This window comes from Callorhinus ursinus, unplaced genomic scaffold (genome assembly GCF_003265705.2).
Source record: "Callorhinus ursinus isolate GAN/ISIS: 27379988/994484 unplaced genomic scaffold, GSC_fseal_2.0 scaffold4, whole genome shotgun sequence".
Classification (NCBI taxonomy): Eukaryota; Metazoa; Chordata; class Mammalia; order Carnivora; family Otariidae; genus Callorhinus; species Callorhinus ursinus.
The window spans coordinates 69,443,306-69,470,990 of record NW_027397066.1 but is presented as its reverse complement, the minus strand read 5'-3'; the positions used below and the strand labels follow the sequence as shown (position 1 = coordinate 69,470,990).

The 27,685-nt window shown below is 37.0% G+C and overlaps 1 protein-coding gene across 6 annotated transcripts in view; it reads right to left on the bottom strand.

Moving 5' to 3' along the window:
* The window catches only part of ARHGAP24 (Rho GTPase activating protein 24), a 495,495-nt gene that overhangs the window by 59,810 nt on the left and 408,000 nt on the right, over positions 1 to 27,685 (bottom strand). For 5 of the 6 annotated variants that reach the window (XM_025887159.2, XM_025887158.2, XM_025887160.2 and 2 more), the window contains one exon: positions 8,379 to 8,501. In XM_025887159.2, the coding sequence (XP_025742944.1) occupies positions 8,379 to 8,501 (123 nt within the window). Of the gene's footprint in view, positions 1 to 406; positions 1,308 to 8,378; positions 8,502 to 27,685 lie in introns of those variants that run through there. The other variant, XM_073891883.1, reaches the window with a different exon arrangement.

Here is a 27,685-nt window from a genome sequence, read left to right as displayed (position 1 = left end):
AGAACAAAACCGACATGATCGGGGCAGAGAACAAGGAACTGAGAGCGACTGATTTTGAGAAGTCACAACATGGCTGCTTGATTCAGGTCTGGCAGCAGCCCAAGGTCGCCTCGGCCCCTCCTCTCAGAAGGGCCAGGCCAGCTCGCTTGGCTTTCCATCAGTCAAGGTGATCCCTACAGGACTACCCTTCTTTAAGCCCCACCTACCTGGCCCATTCACAGTCATAAACAGATCAATAGGAACCTCGAAAAATAAATATAGGCAAGCAGAGACACAGCAATCACTCCCGTACAGTTCTAATCTCTTGGTTTTCAAACTTCCATTTTATCCGAACATCAACTGACCTTAAAGCATCCGCAAATCTATGTATATTTTTTAAAGGGACGTTAACAGATCATCTACCTACCTTTTCGAAAACTAAAACACCGTTTGATTCTTCGGTATGTAGTTTTAGGAATGAAGGGAGTTGATGCTAAGGCACCTGAGGGGCGTCCCCCAGTAGTTCGGTCTTCAGGCATCACACAGGCCTGAGGTTCTGAACCAGTCTCAGGCTTCTTTTTAAAACCTGCCTCTGCGCGGTACCCCACAGCTACTCCTTCTCCTGTCTATTTGTTAGGATGGAAGTGCTGATTCCTAGAACTTGAAGGCTTTTATCATCCAGGTCCTGGATCAGGGATAAGTTACCACCTCTCCTTTACTTCTTGTTTTGGCAAAAAAAACTTCCTTTTCTCTTGCCTAATCCAAGGAGTTTTATGGTTTTGGTGTTTTGTTTTGTTTTGAAGTTTCTGCAGACATTCCAAAATGTCACAGCAAAAAGAACCGCAGCAAGCAAGCTGCACCTCCCATTCAAACTGCAGGAGCTGGTTTTGTTTTGTTTTGTTTTGTTTTATTAAGAACTGTCTTCTCAGCTGGAACTGGTGGGGGGGGCTGAGATTCTTCTGGAAAGGTCAGCAAACAGTCGTGTGCAAGGGGGAAAAAGGAACAATGACAAAAAGGCCCCTGAGGAATACTTCAGGACCGTCCTTGCTGGCTCCTTTCATCTGAGCAAAAGGGGAGGCAGCTAATGGCCCCTTCTCCAGAAAGCATTTCAGTGCATGATAGGTTCTTTTCAAAGGACTCCCCAGTTCCTTTTAGAGCACCCCTCAGCCTTTGATGCTCTCTGCGGGCTTCTCCCTTTTCCCTTCTGTCTTCAAACGGCCGGGGCTCCCGAGGGAGTCTCCACGTCAGAACAGTCGAGTGCCCATTCCAAGGAGCCTCCTGGGATCCGTGGAGGAGGCAGCTCTGCAGGGAGTTTCTCCTCCCCCTCCTCCGGCTCCGGCTCCCCTTTTCTCAATGAGGGCTGGGCGGGAGCTAGCACGGAGGCAGCTGCGCGGTGGCTGCCCGCCGGTCACATGCAGCAGGTGCAATCACAACAGCATGCGGGGAGGAGGGAGAATGCCACACGGTGTGTGAACCCCTCTCTTCTTCCTCTGACTTTGCGTTGACTTCCCTGCCCTTGTCTGTGCAGCTCCTTGAGAGCTGGCTGTGGCTGCCTCAGCCGCTCCTAAAAGCAAACGGCACCAAACCAGCTCCAGGGGGAAAACTTTTACCCCCCTCCTTCCTGCATTTATTCTCTTCGTATACAAGACTTTTTCAGAGATTTTGCGATTCAATCTATTTGTGAGTGCTGGTTTCAATGTGCATATCACTGAAACATATGTGTGCGGACTTGTACATACGTGTGTGACTGTGAAATAGAAAAATAGTCTCCATTTGGTAACAAAGAACCTGCAGGTATAACCTTACAAACAAGTCAACTCAACTCATGGGTGCGTGTTTATGCATATTTATACATATATATATATGTATATATATATATATATATATGTCTCTGGCTATGGTTTGAAAACCAATCCGGTTTTCAACTTTCTCCTCTGCTCTTGCATGCACCCTCTCCGCCCCAGCCCCCATGTCCACCAACACTCTCAATCCCACTCACTGAACAGTTGACTCACTGGGTTAATCATTCATCCTGGCTAGTCCATGAGCAGATTCAGACTGCTAGTGCTTTAACCCCAACTGACCGCCAAGGTTTCTGCGTTCCTTCCAAGCCATTTGACAGGCGCTGTTACAAAACTGTGAGGAATACTGCAAAGGCACTCCCCTTAGAAACATCATTTCTCTGACCAGCATGCCCAGATAGGTAGTATTTTGTCACAGAAGGAATCATTAGTAGTGATTTCTGCCCTAGGTTCAAACTTGTTTTTGCCCTCAGTGTCACAGCATGCTACTAGGAAAATAAGGAACCACAAAGTATAACTCGGTATAAACAAGACAGTGGCAAGGCTGGACTGAGAAGCACCTCAGCCCGCTGAAAACCTCACTGACCTGAGCATTGGCATGGAGGGAACACATGTAATCCCAGGACTTTGGAGCTGGAACGGATCTCAGTTAAAAGGGTTTTGTTTAATTTTCTTATTTCACAAACAAGCAAACTGAAAGTCTGGGGGCTAATACCCCTTATCCAAGATCACGTAGCTGCCTATGTCAGAGGCAAGACCACATTACCGCTTAATTAACCCTTGCTTGACCACATGCCAGTTATTCATCATGAAGATTATTCACATTCAGTATTTTTACTGCATCAGTGGGTCTCTGACTCAACTCTTTTTGTAAGGAGACAGAAATACAGGGAGAACCTGATTTTGTTAGTAGTTAAAGTTAGGCAAAACACTCAGATCTAATGAACACTCAGTGGATTCACACTCTTCCCAGACCATGGGCTTGGCACGTCCATATACATTGCCTCAAAAACAATTGAAAAGAATTGTTAAAAAAACAAAAACAAAAAAACCTCCAAAAGACAAAAGACAAAAAAACAGTGGAGGGACACCTGGGTGGCTCAGTCAGTTAAGCGTCCAACTCTTGATTTCAGCTCAGGTCATGATCTCAGGGTCCTGGGACTGAGCCTCACGCGGGACTTGGCGCTCAGCAGGGGGTCTGCCGGAGGTTCTCTCTCTTCTCACTATGCCCCTCCCTCCACTTGTGCTCTCTCTCTCTCTCTCTCAAATAAATAAGTAAATCTTAAAAAAAAAAAAAGTTTTTTTTAAAAAAAAGCAAAAATAAGCAAAACAAACGTAAACTTTTCCAAAGCTAAATAAATGCTTTGACATCCTAAATCTCAGATTTGATTTTTAGGCAGAAACAATGTGCCTCTCAGCATTATTAATGGGAAGCAACTGTTTACAAGTGGTTTTAAGCAGATAACACAAAGCTGAAGTATCTAGATTCAATACGGGAATTTTGTTATCAAGCTAGGTTGTTAAGCGAACGTCTACTTCTTCCATTTCCATTGGTTCCCTTCCCTTATCTGAATGTCCATTGTAAGTTTGCTTTATTTAATAAAAAGAAAAGGCCTATAATTCCAAAGCCCTACATTTTATGATTTTCGCATAACAGTTTTTCATTTCTAAGAGACTGAAAAGCTTGGCAAGCTCCTCGGGTGTCTCCTATTTTTCATCATATGTCATATTATTGTAATGGTAAAGGGGGAAGATTTTACATGTATATGCAACCTGACCAAGGATAAGCTTAGGTGTCTCATGAAAAACTTTAACTTTTTAAAAACAGGCTGTGAAAGTGCAGTGTAGGTAATGAAATGCCCTTTCTGTAATAAACACATTTAAAATGTATCCAAAGGAGGCATACAGAAATTGTATATCAGAGTGATAGGTCACCTTCCAAATGTCTTGCAGATACCATTTAATCAATGACCACAACAATATTTAAGTAGCGGGAGGGAGACTGAAATCTAAGAGGTCTTTATTTAAGATTAACAGAATCTTGGGTTCCATAACTAAGATAGGGAGGAGAAAATGTATTTTCTTATGAAAGACAATTATGGCAATTGAAGAATTTTTTAACAGCTTTTCTGAGATATAATTAACATATAGGGTTCACCCATTTCAAGTGTACAAGTCATTGCTTTTTAGCACATTCACAGATATATACAACCATCATCATAGTTAATTTTAGAATATTTTCATCCCCTCAACAAGAAATCCCTTATCTTGGACTACCACTCCCCCCCAACATTCCCATCCCAGCACTAAATGACCACCAATCTACTTTCTGTTTCTATAGTTTTCCCTGTTCTGTACTTTCATGTGAACAGAATCAGATGCTATGTAGCCTTTTGTGACTGGCTTCTTCCACTTAGCATAATGTTTTCAAGGTTTATTCACATTGTAGTATGTATCAGTACCACATTCCTTTTTTATGGCTGCATAATAATCCCTGGTATGGATATACCACATTCTATTGACTCATTTGTCCATTGATGGACAGTTGGGCTTTTCCACTTTTGGACTATTAGCAATAACGCTGCTATAAATATTCACATACAAGTTTCTGTGTGACCATATATTTTCATTTCTCTTGGGTATGTATCTACCTAGGAGTGCAAATGACAGTCTATGATAACTCTGTGTTTAATTGATTGAGGACTTTCCAGACTCTTTTCCAAAGCAGCTGCACCATTTTGCATTCCCATTAGCAATGTAGGAGCGTTTTGATTTTTCCACATCCTCATCAATACTTATTATTATTGGACTTTTTGACTCTAGCCACCCTAGTGGGTGTAAAGTGGTATCTCATTGTGATTTTGACTTGCATTTCCCAGATGACTAATAGCACTGAACATTTTTCCATGTGCTTTTTGGCCATTTGAATGTTTTGGAGAAATGTTTATTCAGATTATTTTTTTTTCTTAAGATTTTATTTATTTATTTGACAGAGAGAGAGAGAGGCAGAGGGAGAAGTAGGTTCCCTGCAGAGCAGGGAACCTGATGTGGGACTCGATCCCAGGACCTCAGGATCATTACCTGAGCTGAAGGCAGATGCTTAACTGAGTAAGCCACCCAGGTGCCCCTATTCAGATTCTTTGCTCATTTTTTAATTGAGTCAAAATGAGTCAAATTTTTAATTTCTCTTTATTATTGAGTTGTTAAGAGTTCATTATAAATTCTGGATACAAGTTCATTATTAAATATATGATCTGGAAATACCTCTTCCCAATCTGGTGGTTGTATTTTTGCTTTCTTGATCTTATCAATTCAGGTATTTTTGAAGGACTTGAAAAGCCATATTTATTTTAATTAGCATAATTTTAAAATTTTTTGTTTTCATATACTGAAGGATATACTACTAGTAAGGAATGGGCTTGTAATTGCAGGTTTTCCATTCCCACAATAGAGGTAATAGACCACATTGTTGTGCGAGAAAGCAGGAGGAGCTCACAAACCGGAAGCCATGGGTTTTCTTTGTAGTTCTGTTACTCACAGTGTGATTGACATTTGGCAAGTTAGTCACCCTCCCTGGGTCTTAATGACCTACTCCACAAAATCTGGGTATGAACTAAAACAGTGGTTTTAAACTATTCTTCATCAGTAGGAAACATATTTTCAACGAAATGTTAAGTGTACTCCTAATATATAAGATAAATAAAAGGGGTTTTAGTTATATAAATTTGTTTGAAATTCAAATTTATGATATTTCTTTAAAATTCAATCAATGAGCAGAGAGAGGGGATAGTAATACAAACATTTGAAACCCTAGATTATGGGTGACAATTGCAATCTGCTACCAATGTCAATATTCAGTTTGGTTCTATAGTCTCTATTTACTTTAAACAATTCTAATGTTCAGGTGGATCACAAAGGATTTATTGCAAACTGAATGAGTCCTTTAAAAGTTTGCCTTGCATTCTCATAACACTCTTCAATTAAACAAAAAGAGCAGAAAAATTTTTACTGGAGCATTGTTTCTATGGTAAGTGTTCTATGCTAAAATATATCTCTTTACAAGTAAATTTGAATCAAACATTTACGAAATCCCTGAAGCTCACTGCATAGGATAAAGTACAGTAGTCCACTCTTATCCACAGGAAATATGTTCCAAGACCCCCAGTGGATGCCTGAAACTGGGGATAGTACTGAACCTTATATATATTATGTTTTTTCCTTAGATAGATACTTATGATAAGGTTTAATCTATAAATTGAGGACAGTGAGAAATTAACAATAATGAATAACAATAAACTAGAACAATTATAACAACACACTGTAATAAAAGTTATGTGACTGTTGTCACTCTCTCAAAATATCTTGTAGTGTATTCACCCTTCTTCTTGTGATGATGTGAGATGATAAAATGCCTATGTGATGAGATGAAGTGAGGGGAATGACGTAGGCACTGTGACATAGCATTAGGTTACTATTGACCTTCTGACGATAGACCAGAAGGAGCATTATCTGTTTCTGGACCATGGTTGACCGCGAGTAACTGAAAACTGCAGAAAGAGAAACCACAGATGAGGGGGGATGACTGTATACAGACCTCTCAAGTACCAGAGCTCCCTTCCAAGTTCATAAATTTGAAGTTTTATATATAGGTCTTGTCTAGTCCCACTGGGATAACTTCTGGGACTCCTGAGCTGGTAGGACATCTGTGGCTACTGATTTAATAAAGCTAACTGGATCCCATTCATTTTTCTGAGAAAAGGGCAGATGGAAGTGGAGGAAAGGGAGAAAATGGCACACTTCGTGGAAATAATCCCAAACAAAAATACCTCCTTCGGCAGATATTGAGGATCCTCCTAAACTCAGAAGCCCCAGAAATGTGACTAGGGGGAAACTAGGGGGAAAGAGAGTCTTTAGAAATGACAGGAACTTTGAAAAGATACATCTTCAGGCACCCCACAAATCCCTGGCTCTGAAGCTAATCAGCGAACCTCCAGCATGGGGGTACATGACTCAAGACTAATCGTGAGCAATCTTTTGCTAATGTTGTAGGGGAATCTCTGCCCACAGGCCTTTTCGAATGTTTTACATAGTCATTTACTAGCCATTTTAAGCATATGGATAGGGTGACCGTAGAAGTTGTCACCGTAGAACTACGATACCATGAAAGTGGAAAGCAGCACTATCAATGATTATTCTGGGATGACAGTTGTAAACCAGACTGTTACCAGGCAAACTGGAATGAACAGTCACCCCGTGAGGAATCGCCCCCTTCCCCAACAGAAGGCCCTGCTAGAAAACAGACAATTTGCAGACCTGTAACGTTCACCTGGTAAAACCTAACTTTCCAACTTTTTAAAGTACATCTTTGAAGCTATGCTAAAATATAAAGTGGTGAGTCAGCCTAAGAAGTATCTTTTTTTTTTTTTTTGTATGCAACTGTTTACAGCAAATTTACTCATTATTGCCCAAACCAGAAACAAACATTCATTAACTGGTGAGTGAATAAACAAATCGCAGTACATTCCTGCAATATACTACATAGCAATGTAAAAGAACAGACCGCTGATATGTGCAAACACATGGATGACTCTCCAGTGTGTTCCACAAAGTGAAAGAAACCAGACTTAGTGGCTGATACTGTATGATTCCATTTATATAATATTCTGGAAAAAGTACAACTCTAGCCTAAGAATTATCTAAGATGTTAAGGGAAAAAAAAATTCACTTTTGAGTTCAGGATGCTGACAACACACAAAAGAGAATATAAAATAAATATTGGAATTATATAACTGGTTTGCTAAAGACGAATTTGATTTAATACAATATGTTTTAACTGCATGAACATAAAATAATTAGGCTTTACATTTTGGAAAATGCATGTTGGTTATAGACAAATTTTTTTGAGTCCTTACCGTTTTTGGTTCCACTTGCTGAATTTTTGACTTATGTAATTTGTCTGTTTATGTCATATCTATTTATTTTATTATCCTTGATAGACAAATATCATGTCTCTTACCCTTTCTTCCTCCTTTTAGTTCTATTTATAGTACCATTTAGTTTATTCTTCAAATAGTGCATTCTCAAAACTGTATTAACTAAGATTTTTAAAAATTTATCAAATCCACAAACAAAATGCCTGATCACAAAGCATTTTGTTACTCTAGTAATCATCAGATTCTCATCTTTGATATCATTCTTCTTCGATATCACTGATCATCTCAGGGCTAAGTTCCTTTCCAAAGATACTAATCAAAAAAAATTTTTCCCCATATCCGCATAATCCTAACTAATCTACATTTATAGTACAATTCCTATAACTATTTATTGTTAGTGAAATGGAAAAATCCAAAAAAAATTATATCATCCCTTTTTATAATTCAAGATATTCATAGAAGAAAGTTGGTTATTGATGATATTTGATTTAAATTAACTTCTGAGAGTCACTTAGATATATGTCCAGTAACATGGAATGGTTTACTATTTATTTTAATGGTCGTCCATTTGAAAATAGGAGCTCATAGTAACATCAACTGGGAGGGCAAGGATGAACAAGTTTGACCTCCCTTTCTGTTCTTCCACAATTCTATATATACTTACCTCCTCCGAAAGGTCCCCATATGACTCGGCGGATGGACTTAACCCAGTCTTCCATATCATTCTGGGTGCTCGCCATAAGGAGGTAGCTCTCATGGTTTGCTGTCATCCGATCTCGATCGCCTCCTGTAAGATAGTAACACATGAGTGTGTGCTCAGCTGAAGATTCCCCATCAGCAGCAGTGTCCCTGAAATGTACACTATGCCTATCCAATCAATTGGAAATATTTACCATGGTTTCAGAATGAAAAAATCTGCTTAAAAAGGAAAGGCTCTTATGTTTCCAGGGGAAAACTGGAGAACAAATGTCATTCCCCAAACAAAGCCTGCCTTTTTGTCCTAGCAACAACCCATAGGTCTGCATTAACTTATAATCCAGTCTATTCACACTGCACTGCTGAACAAGGAGAAATAGCAAAGCAAAGTGAAAGATGGAGAAGTAATCCACAGAGCCTGGATATTCATTGGAAGCAAGTGCTGAGCAGTCTGAGTACTGCTCAATACACACACAGTGAGGCCAACCAGGACATCCTGGGCGATCAGGGGAGTTCTAGGAAAGGGAAAAGAACTACATGGAAAACTTTTGACCCAGAGGTCCTCTTCTATTGCTCCATCACGGAAGGGAAGCCTCTTCGCCCAGAACACAACTTCAAGGGGGCAAACAAAGAGAAGAGGAGAAGAAGGCACAGCCTGGCCAGCCACAAATGTCAAATCAACCCCCTAGATGGCCCTTGCACCAAAGCGTAAGCTTTAGGAAACCCCAGGGGTGCCTCCATGCAAAAGCTTGATGGTTTCTCTCATTTTACCACCCCTCCAAAGAACAACCCATATACCTTTAAACTTTTATAATCTCTAATATGAGTTTTGAAGTGCTAGACCTCAGATGCCTGTGATTTAATTTCTTAGAAATGTTTTATACCATATTTACCTTTCCCTAGTGACTTAAATTTCTCGTTTATAAAATAGGCATAACCATACCTCCTGACCTTGAAAGAGGTCTTGAGTCATGGTTTTCCTTACTTCTTATTTTATGGTTAAAGGGGTATTTTTTTTTAAGATTTTATTTATTTATTTATTTGAGAGACAGAGGGGGAGGGAACAGGGGGCGGGGAGCAGAGGGAGAGGAACAAGCAGACTCCATGCTGAGTGTGGAGCTCCACAAGGAGCTTGATCTCATGACCCTGAGATCATGACCTGAGCCAAAATCAAGAGTCAGACACTCAACCAACTGAGCCACCCAGGAGCCCCTAAAGGAGTATTTCCGAAGACATGTATCAGCAACTATACTGCTTTGATCTCTTTGAAAATAATTAGAGTGTTCTTCACAGAAGGATTACTTAAGGAAATGGAACATATAACTGAATTCTGATAATATTTTAGTATTATACTAACTTCTGAGGTGCTCAAAATATCTGTGCACACTTAAGTGTTCGCTAAGTGAACACTAAGCACTGTACACTTGCAACCTTGGGTTGAATTAGTTCATATCCAAGTGTCATGTCTGACTGAGACATTTTTGCTTTTTTTTTTTTTGAGTTTTCTTTGTTCTCTTTTTAAAATTTTTTTATTCTGTTATGTTAATCACCATACATTACATCATTAGTTTTTGATGTAGTGTCCCATGATTCATTGTTTGTGCATAACACCCAGTGCTCCATGCAATATGTGCCCTCCTTAATACCCATCACCAGGCTAACCCATCCCCCCACCCCCCTCCCCTCTAGAACCCTCAGTTTGTTTCTCAGAGTCCATAGTCTCTCATGGTTCGTCTTCCCCTCTGATTCCCCCCTTCATTTATATTTGCAAATGACATATCAGATAAAGGGCTAGTTCCAAAATCTATAAAGAACTTGTCAAACTCAACACCCAAAGAACAAATAATCCAATCAAGAAATGGGCAGAAGACACGAACAGACATTTTTCCAAAGAAGACATCCAAATGGCCAACAGACACATGAAAAAGTGCTCAACATCGCTCGGCATCAGGGAAGTCCAAATCAAAACCTCAATGAGATACCACCTCACACCAGTCAGAATGGCTGAAATTAACAAGTCAGGAAAGGACAGATGTTGGCGGGGATGCGGAGAAAGGGGCACCCTCCTACACTGTTGGTGGGAAGGCAAGCTGGTGCGGCCACTCTGGAAAACAGTATGGAGGTTCCTCAAAAAGTTGAAAATAGAGCTACCATATGATCCAGCAATTGAACTGCTGGGTATTTACCCCAAAGATACAAATGTAGTGATCTGAAGGGGTACGTGCACCTGATGTTTACAGCAGCAATGTCCACAATAGCCAAACTGTGGAAAGAGCCAAGATGTCCATCGACAGATGAATGGATAAAGAAGAGGTGATATATATATATATATATATATATATATATATATATATATACACACACACACAATGGAATATATGCAGCCATCAAAAGGAATGAAATCTTGCCATTTGCAACAACGTGGATGGAACTGGAGGGTGTTATGCTGAGTGAAATAAGTCAATCAGAGAAAGACATGTATCATATGACCTCACTGATATGAGGAATTCTTAATCTCAGGAAACAAACTGAGGGTTGCTGGAGTGGTGGGGGGTGGGAGGGATGGGGTGGCTGGGTGATGGACATTGGGGAGGGTATGTGCTATGGTGAGCGCTGTGAATTGTGTAAGACTGTTGAATCACAGACCTGTACCTCTGAAACAAATAAGACATTCTATGTTTATTTCTAACTGGATCTAAACACCTTCATGAGGAACTTACATTATAGGCTCCAGTTCATAACAGGCCCACCCCACCACTCACTATTCTTTCTCGTCCAACCTAATCTGCACATAGGTGTGAAAGCCATAGGCATTTGAATCTGTGACCTCTGAATTCCATTCAATTGTCCTAGGTTGAGAAATACAACTCTTCTACCACTGATATAAATTTATAGAACATGTGAAAGGTCAAAGAAGTGAAATAACTTTAAGCCAATCATATGAACAAGTAGAATTGGTGTTGTATATTTTAATACAACTCGATGGGAGTAAGGGCGGGGGCTAAGGAACCACATTATATTGGTTTCTTGGGGCGCCTGGGTGGCTCAGTCGGTTAAGCGTCTGCCTCCGGCTCAGGTCATGATCCCGGGGTCCTGGGATCAAGCCCCGAGTCAGGCTTCCTGATCAGCAGGGGAGTCTGCTTCTCCCTTTCCTTCTGCCCCTCCCCTCTGCTTGTGCTTTCTCTCTCATTTGCTCAGTCTCTCAAATAAATAAATGAAATCTCTAAAAAAATTGGTTTCTTAATGTTTATAAATTCTTGACTAAACAAGGCTAGCCTTCCCATACTATAAAGAACACCTCACTGTTTGGGAAACATTGACCCTCTTACACCTATAGGTCCAACCTCGGTCCATCATCACTTTAAGCAACTCGTATCTGAAAAAGCATAGGTTTAGGAGTCAGAGAAAACCCAGCTAAAATCTTAATTTTACCTTGTACTGGCTGTTTGATTTCTGGGAAATTATATAACTTCTGGAAACTCAGTGTTTTTAATTAGGCTTTAGATATAATTATACTGATAGAGTAAACTTTTGTGAGAATTCAATGAAATGAAGTGACAATATTAGCCCTGTGTTAGGCTAAAGGAGAAATTCTACAAATATTAATTCAGCCTCATTTAACTGCTCCCACACCTGCAAATGTGAAAAGAACAAATTATATTTATTTTGACCTCAGAGATATTATGTCTAGCAAGTGCTTCGGAACAGTTAGTCAATAGCAACTATTACAAAGCTATCTTTCTCTGATACATAACAATGCACATTAAAATTATATACTGTACATGTATGTAAATATGCCACATATTAATATGCATGCACATGGCCATATTACAGAGAAGTGGCAGAAAGAACTAAATGACAAAAGGAAGACGTGCTTCATTTGGCATGGCGCCGTACTTACAATTTATTCTATATTCTTATCCACTTATATCCCAGTGTTAGGCCAAAAAAATTACCATTTTGAAATCTGAATATTTTAATTATTGTCTTTGCCTAAGGGATACTTAGCAATTCAGACAGCAATATCCTGCTGTGTCACTCCCAGCCCGGGCAGAGACAGCCCTAGTAATGAGTGAATGACAGCCACTGGAGTGTGTTTCTGCCTGAAAGCAGGGAAGAAAGAGAATGATAAGCACAACTGGCCATTATCCCCTGACTTTTCATTTGATTCTCTATCTCTGACCTTGAATCTCATTTAGACTGCCAATCACAGATATGAAATCCCATCTGTGAACTTCACCCATGGATATGGATCTTGATTCTGCAGGGTATTAACAAGAGATGGGGAAAAGATGAAAGAAACTTTACCTACCAGTCTTGGTGGAAATATAGACTCATTGCTTCGAATGCGATTAAAACAACTGGAGACATTTATATAAACACGAACTAGACACGCTACTAAAAACATGTGATTTCCACCTAGAGATGCCATCTGTTCTAATTCACAGCCCTTCAGGTCTAAGAGCTGGTACTGCACCTTGCAATTAAAGGGGCTCAAAAACAATTTACTAAATGTACAAGCTGATAAATAAATTCAATATTGACCTTCAACCATGTGAATCGTTCCACTCTGTTAATCCTTTACAGGGCTTAATGTTCCATTTAACTATTCATGGATCCAAAATTTTTTCAAAAGGTGAAATTTTAAAAAAAGCAGTCTTGAGATGTAATTTTCACTGGAGTAAGAGTGTCATAGTCATCTTCAACCCATATATGCATATATACGTGTGAATATGTGTATATAATATGATATTAAAGTCAGTATATACTCTACATTGTTCAATTCCACTTGAAAATTAATACCTGCTCAGTTTTGTTTTTATTTTTTAATACCACTTTAGATTTGCACACATTTTAAAGGACACAATGCTTCAGAAAATTGTACACATCTTTTAGATACTAGCTTGGGTTGGTAGCAATGCTTTGGTGGTAGTGTTAATACTTCAAGCATCTGTGATTTTAAGTTAACTGAGTAGGTCATACTGTTCAGTTTTACTTGTTTATATGTAATTGAAAATACATGTGCATTTTATTGGGATCTTCTGTATATTTGCATTTGATATAAATTGTTTTTTCCCAGAAATAATATAAATTCTCTGAAACAAAATAAATACTTGACATAATTAACTTCTGCAAAAATTAAAAGGTAGATTAAGAAAAGCTTAATGAATTTAATAGACTAAGAAAAAGCTTAATCTAAAATTAAAAAGTAAGCTAAAGAAATCTACAATAAAGTAAATGTACAGTTAATTTTAAAAAGAGGTGCAATATCAATTAACCATATGAAAAGTTTGACTGTAATAATTATAAAATAATAATTTAAGAGATAATATTTTTGATGAATAATTTTGCATAGAATTTTTAAAAATTTTATTAATTAATCTCTACACCTAACATGGGGTTTGAACTTATAATCCTGAGATCAAGAGGCACATGCTCTACTGACTAGCATACTTCTGCATAGAATTTTTTTAATTTTAAGAGAAACATTGGAAAAGGTATGCCAAAATATACATGCTCATTGTTTATAGGAGTACGGATAATGTTCCTTATGTTGCAGCCACTATAATAGGATTTTGAAGGATACTTCTTAATATGAGTTTCTGTTGTACAAAAGGAAATATACACATTTTTATGTGATATTATCTCAATTTTCATATAGGCAGAAAGTTAGATAAATAAGATGCTAGGTTGAAATTGACAATAATTTTAACAACGATTATCTCTGAATGATAGGATTGGGAATTTCTTTGCTCTCCTTTTGTACCTTTCTGTATTTTCCAGATGCTCAACCGTGTGTTTTCTCCTGTATTATTCCAGATGTTCTAACATGTATTATTTGATATGAGAAAAAAGCATTATTGAACAGAACAAATGATTGGAATGATATGGTCATGAAAGCACTAAATTCATAAAAAGCCCGGGTGAGCTGGAAGGTAATTGTCACTAACATCACTCAGTGTTGCTTCAGATTGTTCACTTTGAGTTCTCATTTAATTTACCTATAATTTCATCTGCCTCCTTCCCCAGATCCTGATCCGCAAGCATCCCCAAAGGAAGATTTGGAACAGGAGGCCAGTGCTGCTCAGAGTGCAGACTGCATCATGTCACTAGGATTATCTCAGTAAAAAAGAGACTACTACTATTATGTCCATTACCCTTCTTAAAAAATATATATTGAAAGAAATATTTTTCTGAATTTATTGTGTGGAAATTTCCAAGAAGAGTTACCAATGTAAACTTTTGTTATTTTTTCCTCAGAGAAAAATACTTGTAAATTGTCATAATTATGAACTAAAAAGCAAAACAATTACTCAGAAGCAAAGTATTTATGTGTGTATCATTTTGAGTAAATAAACTTTTAAACATGCACAGGAAAGTATTTCTTTGCATTTAAATTTTAAAGCAAGTTGCTCAAGGGAAACTGTGATCATAGACATTTGGGTTCATTTTGCAAGTACAGTTCATGGTACAGACCCAGGGACATTTCAGTGAACTCCCCTGATACTGTTAATAATTTCACGAGCAAAATGTTTCCTCATTCCTAATTGCAAATCAGGTCAAAACTAGACCTATTATGCTATTTGTTTTATATAGCTTACAGAAAAATAATTTATACTCTAGTTAGTGTTACTAATTTTCACTCATACAACTGCAAGTTCTTATTTTATTTTTTTAAAGCACTACCTGCCTCAAAACTTAGTTTGGGTCTTCACTGGTAGTAGAACTCTAATGATAAATTGCAAGATATAAAGTAAATTCTGAAGGGTATCAGTGGAAAATTACTGAAATAGGAAAACATTTCCTCTTTTTTATGGAGCCAGTTATTTGTAAAACAACCCAAGTTATGTGAAGTACAAACAACAAGGTACAGGCTTCTATGGATACCACCACCTCTTAATAAATAACAGCAAAGAACAATAAAACAGCACATAATTTACAAGATGAGGCCAGAAAACAAATTGGTCTCACAATCAATATCATATTTAATTTTTCCATATTGTTTTGTATATTACAGAGACATGGTTATCTGAAAATTAAGAGTTTTGGTATGCTTTGCTAATCAAATTTTTTTCCAAGTATTTCTTCCTCAAAGGCTAATTTCAAAAGTATCAGAAGGGCAAAATTTAAATGCATGCTGTCAATGGAAAAATTGTATGACTCTCTAATGAGATTTTGAATATTTTAAAACCCCTAAATCAGAAAATGAGAATTAATTATGGGACCGATAGCAATAACCATCATTTTGTTTGTAGTGTGTAGTCAATATCACACAACAAACGATTACCAAATGTTATCTTGCATTATAATAAAATTAATGCTACATTTTAATTTCAGGAGTACTTTATAAAACTGTTTTACATATTTCTTATACCTCTTCCTAGGTCATAATCTCTTTGTAAGAATCTGCCTGCATTACATAGTTAATTTATGTTTAAGATGAAAGTAACTATAAATGCACACTTTTTAACAAATTATAGATTGATTGGTATTTATTAATTTTGGTAGATTTCTAATCATTATGTTTAGAAATGATTTCCTGGAAGTCTGTCTATTTGGCTACAGATATAGAAAACATTGACATAAACATTTTATACCGTACAAATCACTTCTCACTTGTCTTTACTCAAACTTCACTATAAAAAATATCAAAAAATGTGAGTATGAGACCAAAAGTGCTAGCTGGAACAAACTGCAAAAACAAGAGGTACTTACAAAGAAGTACTAAAAAATGGTCAGTGAAGGACAGTGAAGCCAGGCTCATCAAGTTCAAATTAGTCATTGATTAGCTGTGAGATCCCTCATCTTTAACTGAGAGTGCTAAAAGCACCTGCCTCATGGTGTTATTGTGAATTAACCGAATGGATAACACCACAAAATACTTGGAAGAGTGTTTGGGACATGGTATGCTATGCTGTTATTTTTATTGCCCTGTATAAAAATTTTGATACTAAATTTTTCAGTAAATTATGTGTAATTTGAATCTTTTAAAATGCAGAAAGCTAGCTTATTTTTGAACAAATATTCTGAATACCTCCATAAAGCAAAATCCTTTTATAGGAACTATAAAAGTAACTATTGGTTTATTTTTCAAGTAAATATTGATTTTTATACTGGTCATGTTTATTTTTTAAAGATTTTATTTATTCATTTGAGAGAAAGAAAGAGCACAAGTTGTGGGGGTAGGGGCAGAGGGAAAGGGAGAGAAGTAGACTCCCCACCGAGCAGGAAGCCCAACACCGGGCTCAATCCCAGGACCGTGAGATCGCGACCTGATCCCAAGGCAGACGTTTAACCAACTGAACCACCTAGGTGTCCCCATTATTGGTCATGTTTTTAAAAGTAGAGCTGTGATCCATTTACTTTTTAATAATTAATGACAATTTTAAAACCTCAAATAGGCATAGTTATATTTCCATTAATTTTTCACATTCTTGGACTCATTCTTTCAAGACATCTACTATCTGTGCTAGGTACATTAACTACAAAAACGAGAATTTATTACATTTTGGATATTTGTTTTCCAGATTGCCCTGGACCTGGAATAGAATCTCAATTTAAGTCCAACAATATATTTTGACTCTCACTTAAGTCAGATGCTCAGCATCTAGGCACTTCCTTCTCAGCATCTCATTAAATTCCGATTGAAATTTCCAAGAAGTAGATAGAATATTTCCTTGGCAGAGCCAAGGCATCTAGAGTTTACGTCCTCTTCTAATTTAGCTTGGCTAGTTTGGGAGATCAGTGAATTCAATATTTTATCTCACTGATATAGAAGGCAGGCAGGTAGAATAGCTGATATGTATATTTAGATCAGTGTTACTTCAACCATGATGATACAGACCAGAATCACAAGGGAAAACAGGTCTCGATGCAATAATCACCAACTTGCAGCAAATGGAATGTCATTAATAGTCAAAGAAGCAAGGCAGAGAGTTCGTTGGTTTGAATAAATCTAAAATTAAAAGTACTGTTTTATTAGGAGGACTCTTAATACACAGCACAAATGATCACTTGAATGTCGAGGAATATTGGAAAGTTTGGGAGAAATGTTTTGGAGCTATATTGAACCTTACACCCTCCATGAGCACGTAAATAAACCCTCTCCTGCAGTGTTTCTCAATATGAGATGAAAGTACAGTGTTTATGGGCGCCCGGGTGGCTCAGATGGTTAAGCGTCTGCCTTCGGCTCAGGTCATGATCCCAGGGTCCTGGGATTGAGTCCCGCATCAGGCTCCCTACTCCTTGGGAGCCTGCTTCTCCCTCTGCTTCTCTCTCTCTCTCTCTCTCTATCCCTCTGTCTCTCATGAATGAATAAATAAAATCTTTAAAAAGAAAAAAAGAAAGTACAGTGTTTATGTCTAGAAATGTAGGAAGAACTGGGTCCTTGTTAGAAATGCAAATTCTTGGGCCCAAGCTCAAATCAAATTGAATCAGAAACAGTGGTGGTGGGCCCCAGCAATCTGTGCTTTAAGATGCCTGCCAGATGATTCTGACATATCGTAAAGTTTGAGAACCACTACTCTTGTAAGATAATTTGCTTTAATAGGCGGAGGCTATAAATTTTAGAATTCATGCACTTCAGCCACACTCATCCTGTTAGCTTTTATCCATATCTGACTCTTTCAGTGACAGCCATTCAGCCCACGAAGTACTAAGCCCTAAAGCTATGGATCACATAACTGCTAATTGCTTATTTGCGTTGTAAATGATTAACACTGTGCAACTAGTTTTGCAAGGACATGTCATTTGACTTGGGATTACTGAGTCTAGCAAATTTGTGGGCCTCATACATTAAAGATACCATACTTTTATCAGAGCAAACATTAGACCATTTCTTTTTGTATCTGAATACAGATTTGTTATCCCTCTTTCCCTGATGCCCAGAGTTTGATGAGTGAAATAGAACACTGAATTTGGGAAGATATATACCACTTTTGAAGATCTAGATTAGAATGCTGAAATCCATTTTTAAAATTCTCTCGTATCCCACCCCTTTCATTGTTTTTGAATAATGGAAATCTGCAAGATTATTAACTGCAGGTTGATTTAAGTTTGCAAGTTACTTTTATATCCCTCGATTCATTTGGGTTTTACAATAATCCTGGGAAGTAAAGCAGAGCGTTAATTAATTTATCCAATACATATTTATTGAACACCTTTACTGTGCCAGTCACTATTCTAGGTTCTAAGGATACAGCAGTGAACAAAACAAAGTCTGCAGCCCAGAGGTGAGGTCCACACTAAAGATGCAGATTTGGAAGTCATCCATGTAACGGTATTTAAAAACATGGGACTGAATGACGTTCCAGGGAATACTGCAGCTAGAAGAGGGAGAATGAAGCTCAAATGAGCTCCCATGTTTAGAGGGTGAGAAAAGGAAGAAGAGTCAGCAAAGGAGATTGAGAATGCAGCTAGTAAGTTTGGAAGAGAAACAAGAGAGTCTGAGCGGAGAAAAGTGATCAGTGAGTCGAGTGCTGTTAAGGGGTTGAATCGAATGACGACTGAGTGAGTACGGACCGCCAGTTTGGGAAACATGGAGATCACTGGATTGGGCAATGGGGAGATTATTGGTGTCCTTGGAGGACTGATCACACCAGCGCAAATAAAATCATTGTGAAAATGTGTTCATATGACTATGGAAGAGAGAAAACAGAAACAGCCAGTATGACACCTCTCCTAGGCATTGCGGTGTATAAAGGAGCAGAGAGATGGAGGGTAGGAGTGAGTGGGTAGCAGAGTTGTGGGGCCAAGAGGATTTAAGATGAGAAATATTACAGAATGTGATAGATTTATGGGCATTACTCACTTGAGAGGGAAAAATTGATGAAGTAGATGAGAGGGGGTTTATAGATGCCTCCATATTTAATTAAAGCAATACTCAATTTTTCTCACTCTCCTCAATCTTCAGTAAGTGTTGATGATTAATATAATAGCTGATTTCTCCCCAAAGTTTGTTACTTTAAAAGTATGAGACATTTAGAAGAGAATCATTGAAAGAAAAGGAACTAGCATTGAGCAGGTGTCTCTACACAGCTCTGCCTATAGGCAAAACAGGAAGGAATGGGGTTAAACTCATAAATCACCTTTAAAGCTAAATTTTACTACCGTTACTTGAATGCAGTGTTTGGTATGTGCTCAAGAGGAGATTTAATTTAATTGGGATATTTTCCTTTATACAACATCTATTAGTTTTAACTGCCACAGATGCTAATTATTCAGTTTTACACAGCAGTTTTATAAAATGGGTTTTGGTATATACAAAAGAACTGGTATTTTAAAATAAAATGCTATGACAGATAGCTTAAAATCAAATTATTCCACTCAACGAATGACAACCAGTAATCATTGTAATAGTGTAAAATTAAGAAAACTCTGATTTTGGTTTGAATTTGAATTTTGTTTTCCTAAGCAACTAAAATTAACGTTTACAATCAGAACAGCTTTACCGTCCAGTACTTTGTCTCCCACGGTTTATATCTGGATTTGCTGGGTTTCATCAGCTCTGGTGTGTATGTTTGGCAGCGCAGGATGTAAAACTCACCTTAGGGGTCTGGAATTTGAACCCAGCCTTCTAGCTAGCTTCGCAGAGACCACATCTGTATAATGTGCCAAGAATGTAACGCTAAGAATGGTGTTTCGGACCTACTATCACTTCCGCTAGTAAGGATACTTGTGACTATTTTCCTAACTTACTTGATATAAACATATTACAAACTGATTCCATGATTTCCTCAAGTGTAAGCTGTTTTCTCAATAAATGTTGAAAAGAGTCTCTGTGTTCACTTTGTTAATTCCTCAACCTATTTCTGGAGTTGGGGGTCTCACCTAATTGTCCCATTCTAATTATAAATCATTCCAAGACCCTACAGAAGGAATAGGGGCTAGAAAGTCACATGTTGTTCCCCAAATGACTATGGGCATAGAAATTCCCACAAAGAGTACTACCCCTTATCTGCTTCTTAATCCAAAACCCTTGTATACTAGTTTAGAATGATTAACACTATCAGGCTAAGCCAACTTTCTCTTTTTAATTCTCATATTGGTGATATGAACACATCTGAGGATGACTTCTTTTAAAATAAACACACATGAATGCACAAATGTAACTGCACTGAGGCTGATTATAGATTATTTGATCTATTTCTTAAAACATGACTTCTTGTAGGCAAGACTTCCTAATTCAGTCAGTCTTATATGTATCTTAAACATGTTTTAAAAAACTGAATTTCCTTCCAAATTTTCTGGAACTCAAAACTTTTACTGCTTCTGATGGGTTAGTCCATCAGTTTTCAATATCACCAAATCACGACCATACAATCAGGGTTAATGAGTCAGATAGGAAAAATTATTAATAAGGGAGGGTGTAGAATTGCTTTAAGTGCAAATAGGTTGGTGAAGAGATGGTTCAAAACCAAATAGGGTATTTGTGTGCAGAATCCAAGTAATACAACTGAGTTTTTGAATTTTTAAAAGAAAAATGTTGATCAAATCTAAGTGTTTGGACATAAGGTTGGTAAGTCTCATTACATGCTTGGGAAGTTTTTGGCAGATCTCTCTGTCTGCCTTGGAAGGTGACAGCAGTACTTGGGAGAATTAAATATATTATTATGGTTTAAAACAGCTCAGGGATATGACAATATGGAGAGAACTAGAAGGTATAATGCTAAGTGAAATAAGTCAGATCGAGAAAGACAAATACCATATGATTTCACTGATATGTGAAATCCAAAGAACAAAATAAATGAATAAATGAACAAACAAAATGCAGAATAAGACTATAAATACAGAGAATAAACTGATGGTTGCCAGATGGAAGGGGGTGGTGGAATGGGCAAAATGGATGAAGGGGAGTGGGAGGTACAGGTTTGCCATTTTGGAATGAATAAGTCATGGGAATAAAAGGCACGGCATAAGGAATATAGTCAATGTAATTGTAATAGCACTGTTTGGTGACAGAAAATAGCTACACTTGGTGGTGAGCACAACATACTATATAGAGATGGTGAATCACTATGTTGTACACCTGAAACTAATGTAACACCGTATGTCAACTATACTCAAATAAAATAATAAATAGATGGATAGATAAATAAAGAAGTAAAATAGCTCAGGGATTTTGATTAGTGCATAAACATATTTAAATATTTAGGGAAATCTAATTTGGCAAATTCATAAGTTAATAGAGCTTTAACCAAAAACGACTAAAAGTTATTTTGTAATCACAAAATGAAACAACATGTGACTTTCTTGCCCCTATTCCTTCTGTAAGGTCTTGGAATTATTTGTAATTAGAATGGGACAATTAGTTTAGACCCCTAACTCCAGATACAGGTTGAGGAATAATGATGATGATGATGATGATGATGATGATGATAAAAACTGGGACTAAAATTTAAGGCTCAGAAAACTCGAGGGTCCTATTTCTTCAATTAATAGAGTATTAATTTAAGTACAGGTAGTATTGAGGAGTGTCTGCCTAACAAATAAAGCTTCACTTAATTAAAAAACAACAACAACAACAACCTTAATGGACACAAATTAATTTTGATGCTCAGAAATATACCAAATTCATCTTACTAAAACTAACTCGTTTCTTTTTACTCCAAATTAGAGTCAATCTGACTAATTACATCAGAATTATTACAGCAAGGGTTTCTTGGACTTTTTAAAAAGTGAATTTTATAATTTTGGATAATATTATGTAAGCAAATGAATGAAAAATTTGAAATTCTCCCTTAAAATTATGACTCCCAATAACCATTTGCAAGCACCTGGAAACATAAATATGGAGTCTTATGTTTGAAAGTTACTTAGAACAAATGAGAAGCATCTTAAGAAAATTAGGAATTCCTTCCCACCTCTCAAAATAATCTTCAACTATTTCCAAAACTTTAAAAAATGGTGACTGTCCTTAGCAGAAAAGTATAATATCACTTAGGGCAACAACAAGAAGTTCAAGGTTCTAACAACTATCCAAGAAACAACAAATATGCTAAAAATTAAAAAAAAAAGTCACCAGCTTTTATATGAATTTTGGATAACTGAATCCAAATGAGAACTTTTTTAAATTAAAGAAAAACAAAGGCAAGGAAAAGCTCCCAGAAAAAGCTGTCAGATGTTTTCCATTGTACTCACTTTTTTGTTATATAGTATCTTTCATACCTACTACAAATACATACTTCTTTGAATTCCTAAAGCTCTACAGTTTCCTAGACACATGCAATAAATTAAAATTTCATCCTGCCTGCTACCAGATTAATGCTATGCATCTCATAATTTTAAATTGAAGAGAAATCAGCCAGAATCTGCAAGTCAATTCAACCCAGCATATTATCATTAATTAACATTTAATGAATGCCCACAGGTATATGCAGTAGTACTAGAAGTCAGTACACCAATTGCTGTTTAAGGACATGTAATATGATTCATATATAATTGCCATCCTAAATCTGGCTAAACTCTGCATACATATTGGCAAATTGACAGACATATTATATTGATCAACTAAAGGCAAGATTCCTAAAAAGCACTCAACGAGAAATAACAGAATATTTTTTTCAAATATAATGTAAGAAAGCCACCAAAGTAGTAATTGCTATAAACTATCTTTCCTGATCTTTTCTGTGGGGGTGGGGTGTCAGGGGCAAGGGCATAAAATAAGCGGATCGGCACATACATATACATTATATACACCAAGATAGAAAAAGAAAAAAAAAACATATAAAGCCAGTTATTTACTGAAGAAGAATGTTTTGTGGAGGAAAGCAAGACTAAATCAAAGTCACTGGGTTTCTTCTCAGCAGAGTCCATAAACACCTCAAAGTTAGCAAACTCGATAATTTAGATAACAGAAAAACCTGATCCTAATCAGAAAATCTGAAGACAGCAAGACTGAACTAACTATAATAGTTGTTAAAAGATGTTTCTTGAATAAATGAATAGAGAATTGAAGAATTATATGACTCCATTCATTAAAAGTCATTACTTATTGCTCTTTAGTACGCACACAAGCTGGACCTGAAATATATTGAAATTCATGTAGGGAAGACCTTTGGATGGTTTACAACATATTACGAAGTAAGAGTGAGCAAAGACAGGGAAATTATTCGGTACCAACAGAGAACAACCATAAAAGGGAAATAATAGGATTGCTTACTATTATAATTGATCTACATCCAATACGTAAGTTATTACGTAACTCCAAGTTGGAAAGCTATTTTGTTGATTTGTTTGTTTGCCTTTTTAATCTATAGTTTCTCAGCCTAATAACAAGTCATTACTTTGTAGCTGAAGTGATTATTTGGAAATAACAGTCTGTGAGTCTAATGAGAGTGCTCCTGGGAACTGTGCATAATTATTGATACTTTTAATATATTATCTCATTTAATCAGTACAGGTAACCCGGGAGGTCGGAATTATTGTGCCTGTTTTAGAGAAGATACAATTAAGCACCAGAAAGGTTTTGATCATTTCTCAGCATCACATAGCTAAATAAATGACAGGGGTGGAGTTTGAACAGGTTTTGGTTTGACTCCAAAGGCCAATTTGTTTTTCAGAGTCATGCTATGCTTTTTCGTGACTCACCCTGTACCGTCTGCATAACATTTCCCTCTTCCTTTCTTCCCTGGGATCTTTAAAGATCTTACCAAACTAGAATGCTTACCCAAACTAGATCTTACCCAAGTAAAGTTGGTCCCTCCCTCCAGATTCCCACTGCGCTGTTTGTGTCTCTCAGGGCTAGCACATACATTATTGTGCATTTAAAATGCAGTGGCACCACAGGCATTTGACTTAGTGCATTCAAATATATTCACTATTACTACTATACCACTAATCCCTTTAGTAGTACAAATTTTTAAGGATCAGGACAGGTTCTGATAAGAGATAATGTGCCAAAGATCTTCCATATGCCCCTTCAAACACACTCTGCATTTCTCCACCCAGCCTCCTGGGTGTTTGGCCAATAGGTCAATAGGCCGATAGGCAGCCATGGCAGGAGATAGGCGGGAGGAAGAAGTGTAAGATCAGGGCATTTATTTCCTTGACCTCCTAGTTCTGGGGTTGCCTTGAGTTGGTTCTGTATTTTGACCAAAAATCACTACTCCTCCCTGGAAAACTTTTTTGCATGGCATTTTTTTTTTAGAGCTCTATTAAGACCTCTTTGCCATTGTCCCTTAGACCTCAGATTGGAAAAGACCCTTCACTATTATTAAACCCAGGTTATTTCCCTATTGTTTGTAATCCCATTACACCCTACCCACACTTGTGTAAGTAATACCTTTGTACAGAAACTTTCTTCAAATCATCCTAATTTGAGTGTGTCACCTTTTTTAGCTGGGACTGTGATTAATACAGTTCAGAGTAGGTAACTGATTCACCTTGAACCCTTTAAATCACAACAGTCTCCTCCTTTCTTTAGAAAGCCTAGATATGTCGTTACTTTGGTGCATAGGAAAAACATAATAAACTGGAAATTCGTTTAATGCCACACCTACTTAAATTTTATATACTTTCAGCACTGTGAAGGCACTGTGAGGAGTACAAAAAGAATTTATGATAAGCTCTCTCCACCAGGGCATTTTGATCTTATTAAGGATACAAGGCATGGAATGAAGAAAATTATAAAGGAAGCATGAGCTGAACAGTCAGGTGCAATCATTTATGATGCAGAGAATAAGAGGTATCTTTTATTTATTATGGCTCCCACATGCTCTGGACTTCCTCCAGGCTGCATCTAAGCTCTGAGAAACTCCGGGCCCCCACAAGAGCCTTCTCTTTTGTTCCATTTCCCTGAGGCTTTCTTAGATCTTTCTGCACAATGCCATCTTTTTCCAGGTTCACTGCAAATGACTGCTCTATTATTAGAAGATCTCCAAGATAAAGATAATAGAAACAAGGCATCATTTTTTGGATGAGTTCATCTCGAACAGCATGACATGGCAGGCACCAAACTAGTTAAGAGCCATTGATACAAAGATGATGAAGTCACAGTTCTTGTTTGTAAGTGGTGTGTCACCTCATAGGGGAAATTAACAAGTACATGCGTCTCCAAGTCCTAATTCTGATAGAAGTCGGGGGGATTGCGGGTAAATACAATGCTTACACTCACACAAATACACACACACACATATATACATACAAACACACACATACAAAACAATCAGTAATCAAGATAGATGCTATTTTAATAACGTTAAAAGAAAAAATTCACATGAAAATCCATAATGAGCAAAATATCAAAATAAAGACAGGATCACTATTACTGTTTTGTTTTGTTTTTTTCTTTTGTCTTAGTTTCCAATATCAGTATTATCGATCCTGGCCCTGTTTGTTTGAATATTGTCAACCCCAACTAGTACCTTCCTTCCAAACCCCCATTTCTGCCAAGTAAGCACACTCCCTGCCTTCCAGATGACATGGTTGTCACCATTTATCTATGAGAAACAACAGAGAGTGATAGAAGCAACTTCCTTATATGAAGAATGGGTTTTAGTATGCTGGACAAATCTATAATGTATACTTTGTATGCTAGTAGTCGTTGCCATAGTTCTGAAATATTTGTGATAGGTTTTCACTATCTTTCTTTTGTATAAAAAATAAAAAAAAAAAAGCCTGTCTATTCTCTATTATAAACCTCCTGCATATAAAACAGTTCCTGGACTAAACAATGTCTTTAGCCTCTAGCACCAGGTTAAATACAGCTTAGCAGTGACCTTGGTGCCAAGATGAAATAAGCCGATGACCTCATTTCAGTTCCTTCCTGGCAGATGTCCAGTGTACTAATTGGCACCTAGGTGACAGCATCATGAATCCAACCAAGGTGAATCAAATGTGAGAAGTAATCCAAGTACACAATTTCAGGTCATCTACATACTTGAAACCAGACATATTATGTTTTATTTTGCTTTGCTTCACTAAATATGACAGGATACTGACTGCTTCTGACAATCCTGCTATCATTCTAATTTAAAGTAAAACTCTTTGTATGTATCTAGAAATAAGGTGCAACAATACGCCAGTACGCTAGCATTCAACATGAGCTCAGGAAGAAGACTACTGTTCAATGGAAACCAAATGCAAGGGAGTCTCCTCGCCACACAGAGCACATGAAGACATGGCTCTTCATTTACGTGTTAACATTTTCAGGGAGTTTCACTGAGTGAAGAACACAGGGGTAATTTCTAAAAGGGAAGAAAGAATTAGAACAGGAGAGATGGGGCAGACAAAGGAAGAAAAATGGAGAAAGAGTGGAAAGTGTGAATATAGATCTAGTATGTAAAAGTCACAACTTTTTTTTTATCACTCCAAACAACAGATAATCTTTTCTATCAGTATAAAAGAATTTGAAGAAAATTTCTTTTCCCCAAATGAAATAATGTTCATAAAGTGTCTTGTGTAGAGACTGGCCCACATGACCTGAAAAGATGTTGGTTAACAAATCACCCTCCCTTCTCTTCTTTTCTGTAAGGTAAAAGTAGTGACTCTTTGCCTTTCTTTTTTGATAATATTTTCCAATGTTATGGAAATGCTTCTTTTCTTAGAATTGTGACTGAAGCTCTACCTTCAGACCCAGAACCCTCTCTAATATTCTTTCCCATGGAAGGAAAATGTAATTAAATATATTCCAAACCTCTTTGAACATATTACATTAAATTAAAAAAAAATCAAGTAACCCATTTTCACAAAGTCTCTGTCCTTTCTGAGTATAATTTTAGGTTTGGTTTTACAGTTAAAGGTAACAATAACAATTAAGCTTTTATCATTTCTTTTTTTTTTACCAATCTATTTTTAAAGTCTTGTGATGTGAAAAGATCGCTCACCAACAAAATGCATTTGCTTATAAACTTTAATTCAGCAATACGGTGACAAAAGGGCTTTTAGCAGTTTAGCTTCAGATAACCATTATTCCTTTCAGGGAAGTGTCACTTAAACCACTGAAACAAACCATTTTTCCTTTATTTTTTTATTTGCTCTCTTCCTGATTATTTTATGCAATAAGAAAATAAATCATACAAAAATAGTGTGAATCTTCAGAACTCAATTTTTAGATGCCATGTTAGGTAATCAGAACATTCCATTTATAGGTCTCAACAAAGGTAAAATAATTCTCAATGGCCTTGAAAGTTGCATGTTCTCAAAGCTGTCATAATGACATTACATTAAAAAGCTGTACTAAGGAGGGCACGTGTCGTGATGAGCACTGGGTATGATACGCAACTAATGAATCGTTGAACACTACAAAAAATAATAAAATAAAATAAAAATAAAATG